Here is an 18838-nt window from a genome sequence, read left to right as displayed (position 1 = left end):
CTCCCTCAATGAATCTTTGGACTCCCTGGAGGTGTCATGTAATAATAATAATAATAATAGTAGTAGTTCTAAAATTCACCACCAGGGATACTGTATGATATACTGAATGTAGATATAATAATTTTTCTATGTGTGTGAGAAGGAGAAAAGCAACACAAGTATATCGGTGGCTTCCGTTATGCATTCACTGGTTGTACTGTTTAATGTGCTGCCCTATTTTGGTATGCCACAAAATGCATCCTTTGCATTGTGTATCCAATGGCAATTCTGCCATTGGACATACTAACTTTCAGTGTCTTTCAGTGCTGGCAAGTTATCAGGATAACCCCAATAAACCATGTCTCTGAGAAATCCCCCAGAGCCAGAAGTCACAGGGGTTCAGATCAGATGAATAAGGTAGCCATGCAGTGGAAAATGCAGCATGGCTGATACTCTGGCTTCTATGAAATATTCTTGAAGAACCTCTGTATGGATCAACCAATGTGTAGAGAGGATCCAATTATGCATGAAAATGACTGAATCCATGAACAGGTGCTGCTGTAGCTGTGGCACAACAAAATTGTTTATCATATCATGATACTTCTCAGGTAACTTAGCAGGTCACAAAATGGGACTGGCAAATGCACTCAAAGAAGAATGAGCCAATGATAAATGAAGCTGTAAACCCACACCTGACAGTAACTTAAATGCAAATGAATTTGTTGGATTGTATGCAGATTTTGCATAGCCGATACCTGGTAATGGGTATTTACAGCACCGTTCAGGTGAAAGTGAGCCTGATCTTCCCACAAAATCATCCACGACATGCAGTGTTAAACTCCACTTGAGCAAGGAATATTAAAACGAGTGTCCATCAACTTTCAAAGTCCTGCAGGTGCAACTCCTGTGTCAGGGTTATCTCAAATGGGTAGAGATGCATAATTTTCTGCAGAAATTTCCAGATAGATTGTGTAAGGCGTATTCATGTGTCTTGATACAGCACATACACTGCAGAAACTAATGTTGTTATTCATAGCCTGCTCCACAACAGCAGTTGCAACTTCATTCACTTATTGTGAATCTGATTGGTTTGTGACCGCTGCCAGGTCTAACTTTCAATGATCTAATTTCTTCAAAACGATTAATCATTTGTCATAGAGCATATGGCGATCATTTCTTCACCTAAACAAATGTCAACAAGGTCGACATTTGTTTAGGTGACGAAATTCATGGAGTGCAGCAACACCATTGCAATTGTTTCGGTAGTACAGCTTCATGAGCAAAGCACACTGGGGCATGGTTAGTGCCATGACTGTATTAACAATCAGAATGAAGGAAAAAAATCCAAGTCCATCTTTTTAAATCCTCCTGGTAACTGGTCTGGGTAGTACTCAAATTTTGGTATCTTCTAAGTTTGAGTAATAGTCGAAAGAGAGGAAACATGACAGAATGCATAAATTGATAAGAAGATCCAGCGTAGATAAACACATGAAATTTTACACCTAATGGCAGGTGGAAGAGGAAGGGAACTCAGGTTTAGTTTAGCCCTGGAAAATAAACAGAGAGGACATGTAATGAGTGAAATGGGTTAATAGTGGATGTTGTGAGTTTATCTTTAGTGAATGTTTTTAAAGAAAGATATAAGGATATGGAAGTTTTTTCACTTGGCTATGCTACCAATTATATATTTGGTTTAATCCTTTATCCAAATGTAAACAAACAAAGTCTGCATCTGAAGTATTTTCAGGACTGGGGCATGTATAATGCTATGCATTAAGGGAAGAGACCTCAATAAAGGTCGAAACTGGTCTGAGTAGTGACCCTTCTCTTAATGCATAGCATTATACATGTCAACAAGGAGATGTGCTTTACATTACGGGATACTAAGGCAAATGATGAGAAGTTATACCACCTTATCCACGAGTTGCCCCAGTCCTGAAAATACTTCAGGCACAAACTTTGTTTGCTTACACTTGGATAAAGGATTAAACCAAATATATACTTAGTAGCATAGCCAAGGGAAAAAACTTCCATCAACGTATCTCTAATCCAGAGAATTTTAATAATAAGGTGTGACACCTTTTGGCAACCGGTATATGGAAATATGACTTCTCCATTACTTCTGCCTTAGTATCAAACTTTTGACCTTTATTGAGGTCTCATTGGTGGGAGCCAGACCCACCTCTGGGTCTGGCTCCCACTGATGAGACCTCAATAAAGGTCGAAACCGGTCTGGGTAGTGACCCTTCCCTTAATGCATAGCATTATACATGTCCTCAAGGAGATGTGCTTTGCATTATGGGATACCAAGACAAGTGATGAAGTTATACCACCTTTGTTACGAGTTGCCCCGGTCCTGAAAATACTTCAAGCACAAACTTTGTTTGCTTGCACTTGGATAAAGGATTAAACCAAATATATACTTAGTAGCATAGCCAAGTGAAAAAACTTCCATCAACTTATCTCTAATCCAGAGAATTTTAATAATAAGGTGTGACACCTTTTGGCAACTGGTATATGGAAATATGACTTCTCCATTACTTCTGCCTTAGTATCAACCCTTCGACCTTTATTGAGGTCTCATTGGTGGGAGCCAGACCCACATCTGGGTCTGGCTCCCACTGATGAGACCTCAATAAAGGTCGAAACCGATCTGGGTAGTGATCCTTCCCTTAATGCATAGCATTATACATGTCCTCAAGGAGATGTGCTTTGCATTATGGGATACCAAGACAAGTGATGAAGTTATAGCACCTTTGTTACGAGTTGCCCAGTCCTGAAAATACTTCAGGCACAAACTTTGCTTGCTTACACTTGGATAAAGGATTAAACCAAATATATAATTGAAAAATATAAGGATTTAGGTGATGTGTAATTATGGAAGAGGGTCTCCTCAATGAGCCCTTGATCCTTTGGAGTAGCCTGAGTAATAATAACTTGTTAAATAGCGATGCCAAGTCTGCAGTTATCTCCTTTGAACATTCTCTTAAGATGTACAGCAACATGTCATTGATTCTATTGCCTTATTTACATCAAATTTACTTAATTTGTCATATATCTTGTCACACTCACCAGCAGTCCATCCTCTCCTATTTCCTCCATGCTTAATTTTCTCACAATATCACACTCATAAGATTGAAATGCTAATGAACAGCTCACTGAATATTCGACTATGACACTGCAGCAGTTAACAGTCAACCATATTCATCTATTAACATCTTCTTAAAATAATCATTCTTTCTTCTAGTTGCTACATATAAAAAAATCTGGCATTATTTTTACCCAATTTGCTGATTTCAGCTCAAACTGCACTTTCTCTGTCCTTACCAATTAAGTCACCTTTGTGGCCTGCTGTTTATACTCTTCATGTAATTGGTTATTACATTATTATTATTATTATTACCCCAAGACCTCATGGAGTCAAACACTCATCTGGGAGGTCCTTTTATTACACACACATCTCATCATACGTGTCTTAAACACACTCAAACTCCTCGCAGACACCACACTCTCAGGCAAGGCATTCCAATCATTCACAACTCTGCATGAAAAAAACCTGCCTCTCACTCCCCTACTCACACCCTCTTTATACAGTTTCCAGGGATGAACTCTGGTTCTCCCCTGATCTCCAACTATTCTCTGTAGAACTTCTCCACCATTGATCCTATAACAACCCCTTACCAACTTGTAGGTCTCTATCATATCTCCCCTCTTCCTCCTGTCCACCAGACTCTGCAAATTACATCTTCTCAATCTTTCCTCATACTCAACATTCCAGAGGTCAGAAGTCGCCTTTGGACCCTTTCCAACATCTCATCATCCTTCTGAAAACCAGGTGACCAAATCTGGGCACAGTAGTCCATGTGTGGACTAATCAAAGCCTTATACAATGGAACAAGAATCTCCCTACTTCTACACGTCAGTGTCCTCTGCATCATTCCCAGAAGCCTCTGTGTTGTCTTCACAATTTTGGCGATGTGGCCCCTAAATTTTAGATCCTTATCCACTATCACCCCCCAGATCTCTTATTTCCTCTACCTCCAACAATATATTCTCACCAAGCATAAATTCTGCATCCCATCTTTGTTTTCCAAATTTTAAAACCTTACATTTTGCAACATTGAACTCACATCCCCATTTGCTTGCCCAATCACTCAATTTATTCAAGTCTTCTTGTAAGGCCACAACATCTTCACTACTCTTTATGGTTTGTCGCAACTTTGCATCATCTGCAAACAACTGAATATCTCTTTCCAAATCTTTGCAAATATCATTAATATACAACTTAAACAGTAATGGCCCTAAAACAGACCCCTGAGGCACTCCACTAGTGACTTTCCTTTTCCTGGATATTGCAATGCCAGAATGAATAAAAGATGAATCAATGACAGAAACAACAATAACAAAAGTGAGAATAAACCTAATAAAAATTAGGTTTATTCTCACTTTATTTTCATTATTAAAATTATTATTTTTAATAATGGTTTCACAGATGTAAAGGAAGCTATAATTTATTACATACTCATATATATTTTGCTCGGCATGACATGAGTATCATTCATGGAGAAAGCAGAAGAACTGGCCACAACATTTAAAATATGAATACAAGAATGAGTCATATAGCATGTATATGCTTGATTGCTCAGCTGCAACTGAAACGAGTGGAAGTATCCGCATGCTCCATGACTCATTCTTGTATTCATATTTTAAATGTTGTGGCCAATTCTACTTTCTCCATGAATGATGCTTATGATACACTGAGCAAAATATACAGTAGTATCTAATAAATTCTAATTTCCTTTACATGCATGAAAGCATTATTTAAAAAGATAATATTATGTCTACCATGCATGTTTCCATTACATTACTGGTAACTGACAAACTAAGAATAAACCTATTGCAAATGAAGTTACATATAATCTGTATAGGGCATGCAGTCACTTGGTATAGTATGCAACTATCTTCACACTTACATAATATTTTGGTATAGCATGTAAGTGTGAAGATAGTTGTATAAACTTTGGATGAATCGATGTACAGTGGACATGAACCCATTCTATTTCCAATGCATAATCAGTGAAGAAAAACTTAGTAATGAGTGGTTCCCAAAAAAATGAAAAGCCATTTGAGTCCTATATATAGTCATCAGGTAAAGACAAATATTTTAGACATTTGCTGTCACTGGAATTAAAAACAAACAAACAAAAAAAAAGATATGAGTTGTGAAAATAGCAGCAAAATTTATCCTCACACCATAATTGAGGATTTAATTTTACCTGTCTTCAAAGAAACAGTCAAATTATTTATACATTTACTTTTATCTCCAATAACATTACATCCAAAATTTCATGACACACCTGGTGAAACTTATGGTACAACAACTGCTCTAGAAGTATCTAAAAATTATGAAACAAACTCACCTCTCCACAAAAGGTGGCAACATTAATTTCTTTGAACTGATAGTTGTAGTAGTGTGAGAAGTTCTGGGCATTTATCACATGAGAAATAGAATGCAGCACTGAAAACAGAAATTTGTATATATTATTATTTTTGCCTTTATGAATTCATATTACATATTACACAGATTAGAAACATTCAGAATATGAATAGCTGAAGGTATGTTTGAGAAAGATAGTAAAATGAGTGACTGAGGCTGTCACTTGTGTACAGCAGAGGAAATGTGTGTGCATAATTCATCGTGCTGACTGAAATGAAGGATTTATGAGGAGGAGCAAAAGAGGTGCAAATGAAGCGGAATGCAATTAGAGAGCTAACAGGAATAGGAGAATGGATGAGAATAACAAGAAGACTTCAATGTGATGCCAGGATGTGATAATAAGAAGCTCTAAAGAAGGAGACTGATTATGAACTGAATGACAATTCTTCTTCTTCTTTGAGTGCCATCTCCTATTGGTGGTTAGCGACCACCTTGGAAAATTTTGAGCAATCCTCAGCCACTCTGAAAAGTCCCTCAGAGCTCATGCCAGTCCACTGCCTGATGTCTGCTAGCCCAAGATTTTCTTTGTCTTCTTCTTCCATTTATTTTCCCTTTTATAATCAATTGAAATATCTTATATTTTTCATTACAAAGTAAGTGATGAAGATATGCAGTTTTCCTTCTTTTTATTATATCTAAAAGTTCATGTGATTTCCCCATTTGTTCCAGTATTTCTTGATTGGACGTTTTTGCTGTCCATGGGATTTTTAACATTTGTCTGTATAACTACATCTCAAAGGCTTCAAATTTTTTTATTGATGTTGTCCTCAAGGTCCAAGTTTCTGCACTGTACAGCAGTACAGACCATACATAGCATTTAACCATACATATTCTAAGATCTAAATTTAAATAGCAGTTACACAGTGTTGATTTCATCAGGAGAAAATTTTTTCTTGCCATTGCAATTCTAACTTTTATTTCCATTTCTGGATTGCATTCTTCATTTAACCAGCATCAAAGACATTTAAACTTTGTCACTCTTTCTATTTGTTTCCCATTTAAAGAAAGTACTGAATTATGAATTAGTTTCTTGCTTCTTTGTCTTCCTTTACATATTAGGTCAAATGGCCTGTTATGATTCGAAACTGGAAATCCCACAGAATAGGTCAGTCAATCCTTATTCCAGGAGTGTCCCATGTCTGTAGATGCATGTGTTCACAGAGCCAGTTTGTCTGTTCTTGGGGGGGGGGGGGACTAGTTTCCAGGTGAAAAAAACTCCCATTTCTTGCTTATGACCATGAATTTAGTTTTGGTGATGTTTATTCTTAATCCCATTTTTTCACTCTCTTCATTCACTAGTTCCAGAAGATTTTGAAGATCCTGAAAATTGTCAGCCAGGAGAGCTGTGTCATTAGCATATCGGATATTACTGATGATTTCACCATTTACATCAATTCCTTCCTCTCTTCGTTTTAAGAGTTTTTGAAATGTGGCTTCTGAGTATATGCTAAAAAGAAGAGGCAACAGCACACATCCTTGCCTTACTGCTAGTCTGATGTTAATGGAGTCTGTAATAATGTCATCAACTTGAACAGATGCCTTTAGGTTCCAATATAAGGTTTCGATGATCCTGATTTCTTTGCCATCTAAATCAATTATTTTTAATAATTCAATAATTTTAGTATGTTGGACTTTGTCAAATGCTTTCTCAAAGTCGATGAAGCAAATGAATACTTCCTTGTTTTGGTAACCACATTTTTGGAATAAGATTTGAGAACAGAAAAGAGCCGCTCTCTTGTTCCCCAAACCGTTTCTAAAGTCAAAATGGGTATCACTGATAGTGTCTTCACATTTTGTGTATATTCTTTGCATGACAATTAAAATGTATAAAGGACAGTCCTTGGGTGCATGAATGAATATGATAAATTTGATGGTAGGAGAGATATTAGCTGGAGGTTGTCTGTATCTGAGTAGCAGTATGAAGCTAGGTAGACTGCTGCTCAGAGGAGTGTGTATCCAAGCAGGGAAATGAAATTATATGACGGGACTACGAGTATGGAACTGTGAATATGATGGAACTGCTGATGATAGCAACAGATTATATCCACATAAGGTAGACATGAAAGAGTGAAATAGTGGCAATGATTATGAGGCAGTGTGGTGTAATGTGGAGGTTGAGAAGACATATTTAGTTGGATGTTGCTATAGGCCTAGAAATATGGAGAGTAGTGATGAAGAAATGTATAAACAATTTGGATTAGTGAACCAAGGAAAGGTAATTATTATGGATGATTTTAATTATGGTGGTATAGATTGGAATGAAGAGATCACATTTGGGAATAAGGAAAATTAATTTCTTCAGTTCTCGAGGAATAACTATCTCAGGCAGCACATAAAGGAGGGAACACGAGGACTAACAGTTTTTTATCTGATAATGTCATCTGAGGATGTAATTGTGAGTGAGGTTTCACACTTTCCTCCAGTTGGTGAGAGTGATCATGAAGCGATCACCTGGGTTGTGTCTAGCCATATGCAGACTTCTGTGAGGAAAGGATATATGTGGAATTATAAGGCTGGTAATTATAACAAGCTTAGGAGACAGCTTGGATCTATAACATATAATGAGGAGGTGAGTGGTAAGAAAATAAATAGTGCTTGGGAACTGACAAAGAAATACATAACAGCATCAATGTGTGAATGGATTTCAAAGGCCAAAAGACTGAATAAGGTAGGTGTAAAATGGAAGAATGATGGACTTAAGCATAAAATCTGGAAGAAGAAGGTGCTTTGGAGGCAGTACAAGATGTATAATCGAAATAATCAGTTACATGAAGAGTATAAAGAACAAAGCAGGAGAGAGAGAGAGAGACTCAGTTAGTAAAGAAAACAAAAGTGCAGTATGAGCAGAAATTGGTAAATCAGGTGAAAAAAAAAACCTAGAGAGTTTTATAGATATGTGGCAAGTAGAAGGAAGAATAATCATGGTAAGATGATGTTAATGGACAAAAATGGTAGGATGGTAACTGCTGCAGGAGACATTATTGAGGTACTCAGTGATCAATTTATAAGTATTGTTGTGTCGGAAATAACTGGCCCACTCTGTGACCGCCATTTGTTTCAGCCACAACATGAGAAATTACTCACTTAGGATAAAGATATGCTTGAGCTCTCAAGAGCAAAGGCATAGAAGCAATGAATAAAGTGTAATTTGAGAGTGTAACAATTTAATCAATAATATTATTGTAAGGTAATCCAAAAGCTATGTTATAAATCATGCCCGATACAGGGAAAGTTATGTTAAGTGACTTCAGAGTTGTTAACCAATCAGCGGAGGGTCTCATCATTACGTATCAGTCCATGACTCAGCAGAAAAATCCGAGATGTCATCCAGTAACCTCGGCAGTAAGGAGTTCGATTAAGAAGGCCGCTGAGTAAAGAACGTAACTGTATGAGACGAATCAAAGACGGCTGTATGAGTGATGTCGATAGAGAGAGAGAGAGAGAGAGGGCGCTTGCTGCCATGATATAAGCACGGCACGCTCTTCAAACGCTCTCTTGTTTCCTGCATTTTTTTTTTTCCTGTGTGCCAGTGAGAAGGGCTTGCCGGAAATTTTTTCCCTTATAGTTACTTTGTTGGATTTATTGTGTTTTTCTTTTTTTCTAACATTTATACTACCTTTGTTGTTGTTTTGGTACTAACCATTAACTTGCTGGTAGCGCTTTTTAGCGCTACGGGATTATTCTAGAGTCTTCGGACTCTAATTCTTTTTTCTTTTACAGATGCAGAGACTAAGATGAGTAAGGTGATCCTTGTCCCCCCCCCCCAGGACCCGGACCCTAGGAGTGGAGATTCCAGGGTTGGAAGACCCCAGAGTATTAACGAAAGTTCTTAAGGAGACCGTAGGAGCACAGAATATCTTCTCCTTCACCTCCTACAGAGGGGGATTTCTGTTCGTCGTGAAGAATGTGACGACGAGGGACAAACTGTTAGAGGCGCGCGGCTTCCCCATGGAATACATCGAAGCTGGAGACAACGTGCTCATCCAAACATTCAACAAGTGGGGGAAGGTGAGCAACATCAAGAAGAGCATCTCCCAGGAAGACCCTGCCTGGTTCTCCAGTGAAGTTACATTCACCATGGATATGTGACAGCCCGTACCAAATTTCATAACCATCGGTACGTTGCGTGTCCTAGTACAATATCCCGGAGTGCAAAGACAGTGTCTGCGGTGTGGCTCCATTGAACATCTGCCGAAAGTGCTCAAGCACTGACCATACTGTTACATCTTGCTTTCTGCGCACATTTGCAGAGAGGGCAGGGGTGCCCATTGAGGCACTATCCCCACAGCCTGCAAAAGACGCCAGTCAATTTCCGGTACTCTCTAATACCATCGGGGAGAAGACTTTCTCACAGACTGTCTTGGGGAAAATCAAGAAGCGTCCCATTGCAACAACATCAGCAGAAGAGACTGCTCCCCCCCCCCCAGCAAACATCCGCTGAGGAAACAGTCCCCCCCCCTCGGACAGTTCTATTGTTCCACCACCATCGGAACAAGAACAACACACAGTCGAGGGGGAGTGCAGAAGAAGCTATGGATAGCGTAATATCAGCTATCCTCCCCCCCATCAACACCAGAAAAGGCTTCGACTGCAGACACTTCACAAGCCCCCCCCCCCGTAGTAGCCAGCATCCCTCTCCCTTCAGAAGAAAAAAGACAGAGGAGGGGTTACAAGATCTTCCACCTCCCAAGGAACTCCCTAAAAAAAGGAAGGAAGCGGCTTCCCCTAAATTAGAAAAAAAACATTGAAGCTGCTCTAAAAGAAGCACCGACTCGACAACATCTGAGTCGGAAGTGGAGGTGGAACCCTCCTCGCATTATCATCATCATCACGAACGCTAAAATTAAAAAATATACCAGCTCCCAATTTAACCTTTACGATTATAAAGTTGATAAAAACAACAGACTTACTAGTTTCAAAATCAAGAACATTTGCCACGAGTTCGAGATCCTCTCGAGCTCGTGTGTTAAATTGAAAGCCAGTCTGCAGGAAGCGGGATATTCTACCTCCCCCTACAGATTGACAACTTAATAAAATGCGTAAAACAGCTGCGTATTAAAGATCTAGGCTGGCCATAAAAACATCACAATGCCGCCACGCCCCTTCTGTGTTGCCTCCCTCAACATCAGAGGGCTCTGTTCACCATCCAAGCAACAGGAGGTGTGGAATCTTATGCTAGCCCATAACATCCGGCTCTTGTTCCTGCAGGAGGCCCACTTCTTCCACTATCGGGACATGCAGGAACTGAGTCATAAGTACCCCGTACAATCGTGTTGGAGCTTTGGAACAAGTCACAGTGCCAGGGTACTTATGCTAGCCCCCCCCCTCTTCGGAGCCTTCCATAACATCCAGAGGGATACAGAAGGGAGAGGCCTTGCCATCGACTGGAAGTACTAGGGCTGTACTACCAGGTATATTAACATCTACGCCCCAGCAGACCGACCATCTAGGCCTGCATTCTTCCAGTCGCTACATAACTACCTATATGGCGCCCATCATGTCATCCTGATGGGGGACTTCAATTGTATGGCGGACCGGGCCTACGACAAAGTAGGGGGAAATCCCAACACAGGTACAGCTGGCTACAGGGAATTGGAAATCCACCTTAGGAACCTCCACTTGACAGACATCTGGAGGGCTCACAACCCCTACCATCGGGATTATACTTGGATAGGTCAAGGCATCGGCACATGAATCGATCGCCTCTATTTGTCACCATCCCTTGTCTCCAGAGTCGAGACAATAAGGCACGTTCCAATTAATTATTCCATCTCAGACCATAAATTAGTCGTGCTCAGGTATCATCCCTTAGAAGCTGTAGATGTTGGTCTGGGCCCCTGGAAGTTACCATCAGACTTCCCATCCCTGTTCTCGGCCAAGCTTAATCAACTGTGCTCCACTTGGAGCACCGCTAGCTGGGACTGGGATGCCTAGGCATGACTTAAACTTACCATCAAAGACAACATGAAAAAATGGGGCCAGGAACGTGCCTTCCTCAAAGAGCTCGGCTCCAGGACCTTTACAAGGAAAGGAGCTGGTTCGTGGCCAGCCAACGCCAAGGCTTTCCATGTCACAATGCCATCCGTGACATTAATCTCAACATTGAAATGGAGAAACAAAAGCAGGTGGATAAAAAGAACATCGAGATCCATCTCCACCTCTGCTCGGAAGACAGACAATCAGCCACCTTCTGTAACAGGCATTTCGTCAACTTCCGGCAGGAGCGAACCATCATTAACATCACTGAAGGCAGGTGTATCAACACCACTACACCTAACATCATGAACGCCTTCTGGGGGTACTACAGTCAACTCTACCAAGACAACAGTAACCCCCCCCCCCAGGATTACTCCTGTTGGAACATTGACTCCTTCCCTGCGCACATCCAAGCAGGGTTGGATGCACCTTTTACAGCGGCCGAAATAACATCAGCCTTGAAACAATGCCGTACAAAGAAAGCACCTGGGCCAGACGAATTAGGCACGGAACTCTACCGAGAGGCCTGGGACCACATCCTCCCCATTCTCGTGACAATCTTCAACACCTTCCTTACCACCGGAAACATGCCACGGGAATTTCTGGAATGCCATACCGTCTTCATCCCGAAGACCAACAGAGACCCTTCCAACATCAAGAACTGGTGTCCCATCAGTCTGTCGAACACGGATTACAAGATCCTCACCCGTGTTCTCAACAAAGACTGAAGATAGGGATGAGGTACATCATCAAAAGTACACAAGTGTATGGTGTTCCTGGTCAATTGATGCAGTTCAATCTCATCCTCATCAGAGAAGTATTACGTCTGGTTAACATCAAGAATTACTCTATGGCATTGTTGACTACTGATTCTCAACTGAGTGTTCGACAGCGTCCGGCATTCCTTTCTCTTCAACATCCTGGAGAAAGTCGGGGTCAGCAGTGGACTCCTCAACATCATCAGAGGAGGCTACAACAACAGCTCTACTCGCCTCCTCATCAACGGACACCTATCTGACTCCATTACCATCCAGAAAGGGGTTAAACAAGGGTGTCCCCTCGGTCCACTGCTCTTTGCTCTAGCCCTTGAACCATTCCTGCGGGCTGTCAACAATTCTCATGTGGTTACAGGAATTCTACTTCCTCTCACCACGGATGATTCCGAGGTAATCGCCTATGCGGATGACGTGGTGGGCACTCTTAGGGACAATGACTCCGTATTAAACTTCTTTAACATCCTAGAGAAGTTTAAAGTGTCGGGGCTAACATCAAACCCCGACAAAACCAAAATCAAGTTATATGGAGTCTGGGAGCTGAATAACATCCCTGTAGGTCTTGTCCCTACTGCCGACCCCCTCACCTTCTTGGGGGTCCCATTTGAAGAATAGCCCATGCTCAACAAAGAACACCTTGACAACATCACTGTCGAGAAACTCAAGGACTGGAAAAATGGACAGCTGTCACTCTCCTCCAGGGCCACTGTCATCAAGACCATCATATGCCCTGCGCTTCAGCACGTCCTGAACATTACTAACATCAGCGAGGATCAGGAAATCCAGCTCTACAGGAAGCCCCTGAAGTTCTTCTGGGGCAATCTACGCCAGGAAGTTGAAATCAAGATCCTTCAACTTCCACAGCAGTTTAGATGTTTAGTTAGTAATACCGCTTTCCATCTACCCTGTTTAGATGGAAAGCGGTATTACTTAGGTATCTGATGTTAAAGGAGGGGAGGTTGAAGCCCCCCCCCCCCACCAAATACCTAAGTAATACCGCTTTCCATCTAAACAGGGTACTGCAGACCACACATCCCTGCAGTTATCCTGTGCGGTATTTCTTAGGTTTCAAGCTTCCCCTTTTTGGGATCCCAGTCCACCAGGGTCCCAAGGTGGACATTGTTCCAGAGGACTACAACAGACTGTGCCAGCTAATGCAACAACTCCGCTCGTCGGATGTGAACATCGCCGCGATCCGGAACAGTTATACATGGCACGACCATTTCTTTAACATCCTTCGTACCGATGTTCTGGATCTGGGGATCAATAACAATGAGATCCTCTTCGGCCACCTCTCCAAACATTGAGACTACCCGTTGAGAAAGGACCTGGCATGGAGGATTGCGTACGGACACCTTCCAGTCAACATCAACATCTGGCGGTTCCACAACACCTGGAACCCCTTTTGTGACTTCTGTGGGAGCCTGGACAACGTGAAGCATGCCTTCTACCAGTGTCCCATTTCCATCTACATCTGGAGGAGGCTAAGCGTCAAGCTCCGCATCCCCTCCTACTGCAGGAGCAAGTCATCTTCCTGCAGTCTGCTCCCCCAGCCAACAACAAGCAGAAGTTAGTGGTATTTATAATTAATGAGCTCAAATACCATATCTGGAAGGTAAGAAAGAAATTTTCTAATCCTACTAATCCTCCCAATCTGTTGGATCTCTCTCAGATTGTTCTTTACATGTTCTACAGTTCCTTAAGGAGGTTTTTACATCTCGAAAGGGAGGCTCTGGGTGACACTACATTTAAGATCAAGTGGTGTTTACTCCAATCCTGTGCAATGTCAGACACAACACCAAGTTCTGCCTGCTGCTGCTTTAAGATCTCCATCTGCAGCAGCAGCAGCTCCACTTCTAGTCATTTCCTTGGTCTCTGCGTCCCCCCTAAGGTCTGTTTTGTTCCCTGGTCTCCCACGGGGGTAATTTGGAGGAAAACCCCAGGCAGCACAGACCTACTCGAGGCGGGCTGCCCTGAAAGGGTGGGGCACCGGCTACCTCCGTGGTCTTTTCGATCTTGTGAGCCAGGAAGTCGGCTGGGGTGAAAAGATATCATCTGATAGCATGGAGATAGAAAGATGTGAGGTATGAGCTGAGGCCTACACTTCCTTTTCCTACTCCCCAACCGCCCTTCTCATCCTATTCCTTCTCCTCTCCTTTTCCCCTTTCCCATCCCCCCTCATTCTCCACCTCAACCTCACTGTCACTTCCCTTCCCTTCTTTCTCTTTTCTACTGGGGCACTCTGACCCTGCCTTTTTCGTAGGTCAATAATGAGATTCCCCCCCCCCCCTTTACTTTCACCTCAGCCGTAAAGGCTGAGGATGCTTGTCGCAGGTTTCCAGCAACCCTCCTGTTGCAGTGGGTTCCATTACGTGCTAGTCATCCAACTGTACAATGAGGAACCAGCAGACAGGTCCATTGGTGAGTTACTACCAATGTAACTACTTCGAAGGATTCAATACTTAGAAAGATTTGAGTAAAGAAAGACAGCGGAAACGACAAGGAAGTCTTGCCATATCCTAGGAAAGATCAGCCATAAAACCAAGGAATAACTTTGCTAAGGAGATTAACCAGTAAGGCAAATATTCCTTACCCTAAATGCATAAGAAGTGCTGTATGAACTAGCGTGAACAAAGAGAAAGGGGGAAAACCTTAAGCATAGCCTTGCTTGGCCCGACTAGGAGATCCGTTTAGGACTGAACGTCTTGTGGGGACCTTCCTGCCGTGACTTATGAAAGTGTATGTATACTTGAACTTTTAATGGAACAGTTCAAGAAACGAATATGAAATGCATTGATTGAAGGTACTACTCTGTACATTGAGCATGTGAATTGCATAAATTCTATAGCAAGGAGATTAACTCTCATAAGATTTGTAACTAATAAGATTGAGCGAAAATATCATGTATAAATTTAAATAACTTAGTATTGTTAGAACTAACATAATAACAGAAGTATCATTCAATCTTAGAGCAAGCCACTAAAGTAACATTGATTAAATAATGCTTCTGAGTTAGGATTGCATAACCCTGTATTTAAGAGTTACGTAAGAGAGATTGAATAAGCTCATTGCATGTATGCAGAAATGTATTTTTTGTATATTAATACCATTGCTTGATTTCATGTATATTATAATTAGTAGTATTAAAATGCATTGTTTTAGATCAAAGTTTGTGTGTTCTGTTAAGCGAGGCTGACTTACCACTTATTAAAATTGCGAACCTGTGTAACATTTGTGTAAGAAAAAGGGGGGGATCTGCGACTGCATACCATGTGTTCCCGTTACTAAGTTATTATTGTAGAGGTAGTCATTAAAGTAGACCTGGGAATCAGGAATTAGTCACCAGCTGGTGCAGTCGTTTAAAACTAAATAAATATGCCGGAACTAACTCTTGGTACAAGTAGAGATAGAAATAGAAGTAAAGAATAAAGAGGATGCAAAGAAAAACCAAATACGAAACAATGGAGAAGCAGTCGACAGGATGTGCTTGAACAAAAAGAAAAACATAAAGCAAGCACAATGAATGGTCTCAGTCTCACACACACACAGAACAAAAATAAAAGATTGAAAATTTATAAAGAGAAAAATATCCCATAACAAAGTGTAACTTGAAAGAGCAAGTATGTCTTTACCTACATCCCCTGAATTAAGCGATCCTGAGTTTCTTAAGAGTATAAACCCATATCAAATTTTCCCTCAGTTCTCAGGTGAAGATACCGAAGATGTGCGAGCTTTCTTCGATTATGTAGAGGAACTTAGAAAGATAGGGCGATGGAGTGACTTCCAGTTACTCATACTGCTTCACAGTAAACTGGTTGGAAAAGCAAAGAGCTTTCTCTACTCCTCACCCTTATTGAAGGAAACTTTGGACTACCAGAGGTTTAGACAAATCCTAACCTCCCAGTTTTCTAAGACAAAAAATGTAGGGCTTAACCTATGGAAGCTCCAGAGAATAACCCAGAAGGAAAAGGAAAGTGTCTCTGACTTTCACAATAGGCTGCTGACCTTTGCAAACACATTAAGTGTGCCCGATGAAGAAAAATGGCATCTGGAATGGGCTATATTACAGCAGTTTAGAGTTGGTTTGAGACAGGAGCTAAGGGAGACTGCATTTGGGAAGGGAATATCAAATTTAAAGGAAAGCTATGATGCTGCACTTGAAAGAGAACAATTGTTGGGAGATATTTATCCCGGAACCTCTGTCAGTCCTATTAATGTTATTAGAGAGAACATGGACACTAACAGGAACCCAAACCCTGTGAGGGAGGGAATAGAAAAGAAAGAGAAACAAAAAAAGGTATTGAAAGACTCTGAAGAAAACAACTTTGAGTCAGTCTACAGTGTCGCAATAGGTACTTGTGATTTCAACGAAGTTCGATTCGTAGTCAGGCAAGAGGTAGAGAAGCTACAAAAACCACTCATGGAACATCTTGATGCCGTGATCAACCAGCTAACAATTGATCCATCTAAAAATCAAATGCTCACCTCTTTGCAAGAAAATAGAATAAAGAAAATTGTCAGCAACGAAGTTGAAAGACTACAGTAACCTATGCTAGAGAGAATGGATCACATGATGAGGAAGCTGCAAGAAATGTCTGCAGGCTGTAGAACGGAAACCCTTTTGTCCTCAGACGGAGAGAATGGGAAAAATCACCGCTGAGAAATTCCCAGGTGCTTCAACTGTAGCAAGTCAGGGCATATTGCTCGTAATTTTTTTATAGCACCGAGAGACATCAGAACAAGATATCGACCAGAGACAACATCGCTCACGTGTGCCAGATTACCTGGTAAAAAGGGGGGGGGGGGACACGGCAATGTGAAATTCCCCAGAATGGTGGTGAAAGGAAAAATCTTCAGAAGAAATTTTGAAGTACTAATTGACACTGGTTCCCAAGCCTCTATAATGTCTGAAAAACACATCAGTGAACTTGGGCTTTATGTAAAGCATAGAATCAAACACTTCAGGAAATCAATTGGGATCTTAGGGATATCCCCTTCTCCAACACATGTTACTAAAGTAGTGAGATTGAAGGTGGGACTGCCTGAGTTTGGATTGTATGCATGGCAAAATTTTTTGATCCTACCTAAGAGCTCCCTCTCCCACATAGGGCTAATCTTAGGGGAGGATTTTCTGGGGAAGAATGGATTCTCGTGCGACTATCCCAAAAGGGAGATTAAGTTCCTTCGAACAAAGGAACCTAATCTGTGTTCTTATTGGATCCTAAAAATGCCAATAAGAACACTGAAGATCGAAATGAAAGGGACAACCCTTTGCACGACAATCCTCAATGCACAAGAAGAAATGGTGAGCTTACGAGAAAAGGGAAAGACATCTCTTTTCACAAGGATGGAAAACCGAATACAAGAGACACTCTTAGGATCGAGGAGATACATGGTAAACATCATGGGTAAAAAGCTGGGCAGTACCTGTAAAACGGCAGCAAATGAAGACCAAACTAATTATAAATGCACAGTTCTAGGTAAACAGAATGTGGAGAACAAAGCCACTTACATGTGTTAAGCAACTAATGAAAACTGATGAAAAAAAAGGGGGGGGAACAGATAAAATGTACAAAAAAATTTTCTGTAATTTCATTAAAGTAAAATTTGAGATAAAGGGGGGGGGGGCTTTGTTGTGTTGGAAATAACTGGCCCACTCTGTGACCGCCATTTGTTTCAGCCACAACATGAGAAATTACTCACTTAGGATAAAGACATGCTTAAGCTCTCAAGAGCAAAGGCATAGAAGCAATGAATAAAGTGTGATTTGAGAGTGTAACAATTTAATCAATAATATTATTGTAAGGTAATCCAAAAGCTATGTTATAAATCATGCCCGATACAGGGAAAGTTATGTTAAGTGACTTCAGAGTTGTTAACCAATCAGCGGAGGATCTCAACATTACGTATAAGTCCATGACTCAGCAGAAAAATCCGAGACGTCATCCAGTAACCTCGGCAGTAAGGAGTTCAGTTAAGAAGGCCGCCAAGTAAAGAACATGACCGTATGAGACAAATCAAAGACGGCTGTATGAGCAATGTTGATAGAGAGAGGGCGCTTGCTGCCATGATATAAGCGTGGCGCGCTCTTCAAATGCTCTCGTTTCCTGCATTTTTTTTTTTCCTGTGTGCCAGTGAGAAGGCCATAAAGGCTGAGGATACTTGTCGCAGGTTTCCAGCAACCCTCCATGTTGCAGTGGGTTCCATTACGTGCTAGTCATCTAACTGTACAACGAGGAACCAGCAGACAGGTCCATTGGTGAGTTACCGCCAATGTAACTACTTCGAAGGATTCTATTTTTAGAAAGATTTGAGTAAAGAAAGACAGCAGAAATGACAAGGAAGTCTTGCCATATCTGAGAAAGATCAGCCATAAAACCAAGGAATAACTTTGCTAAGGAGTTAATCTCCTTAACCAGTAAGGCAAATATTTCTTACCCTAAATGCATAAGTGCTGTATGAACTAGAGTGAACAAAGAGAAAGGGGAAAACCTTAAGCATAGCCTTGCTTGACCCGACTAGGAGATCCATTTAGGACTGAATGTCTTGTGGGGACCTTCCTGCCGTGACTTATGAAAGTGTATGTACTTGAACCTTTAATGGAACAGTTCAA

The 18838-nt window shown here is 41.1% G+C and overlaps 1 protein-coding gene across 10 annotated transcripts in view; it reads right to left on the bottom strand.

Annotated features, from left to right (window-relative positions):
* Positions 1-18838, bottom strand: part of LOC150099360 (NADPH oxidase 4-like) — a 268482-nt gene that overhangs the window by 185587 nt on the left and 64057 nt on the right. For all 10 annotated transcript variants that reach the window (XR_016549355.1, XR_016549356.1, XR_016549357.1 and 7 more), the window contains one exon: positions 5400-5497. Coding sequence is in view for 7 of the 10 variants with exons in the window: in XM_090403808.1 (XP_090259934.1) it covers positions 5400-5497 (98 nt within the window). In the remaining 3 variants the exon portion in view is untranslated. The remainder of the gene's footprint in view (positions 1-5399; positions 5498-18838) is intronic.

Source organism: Typopeltis vanoorti, chromosome 14 (assembly GCF_054136105.1).
Source record: "Typopeltis vanoorti isolate ZY-2024b chromosome 14, IOZ_Tvanoo_1.0, whole genome shotgun sequence".
NCBI classification, from domain to species: Eukaryota; Metazoa; Arthropoda; class Arachnida; order Uropygi; family Thelyphonidae; genus Typopeltis; species Typopeltis vanoorti.
Note: the sequence above shows the minus strand (reverse complement) of the source record. Positions and strands in the feature narration are given on the sequence as shown.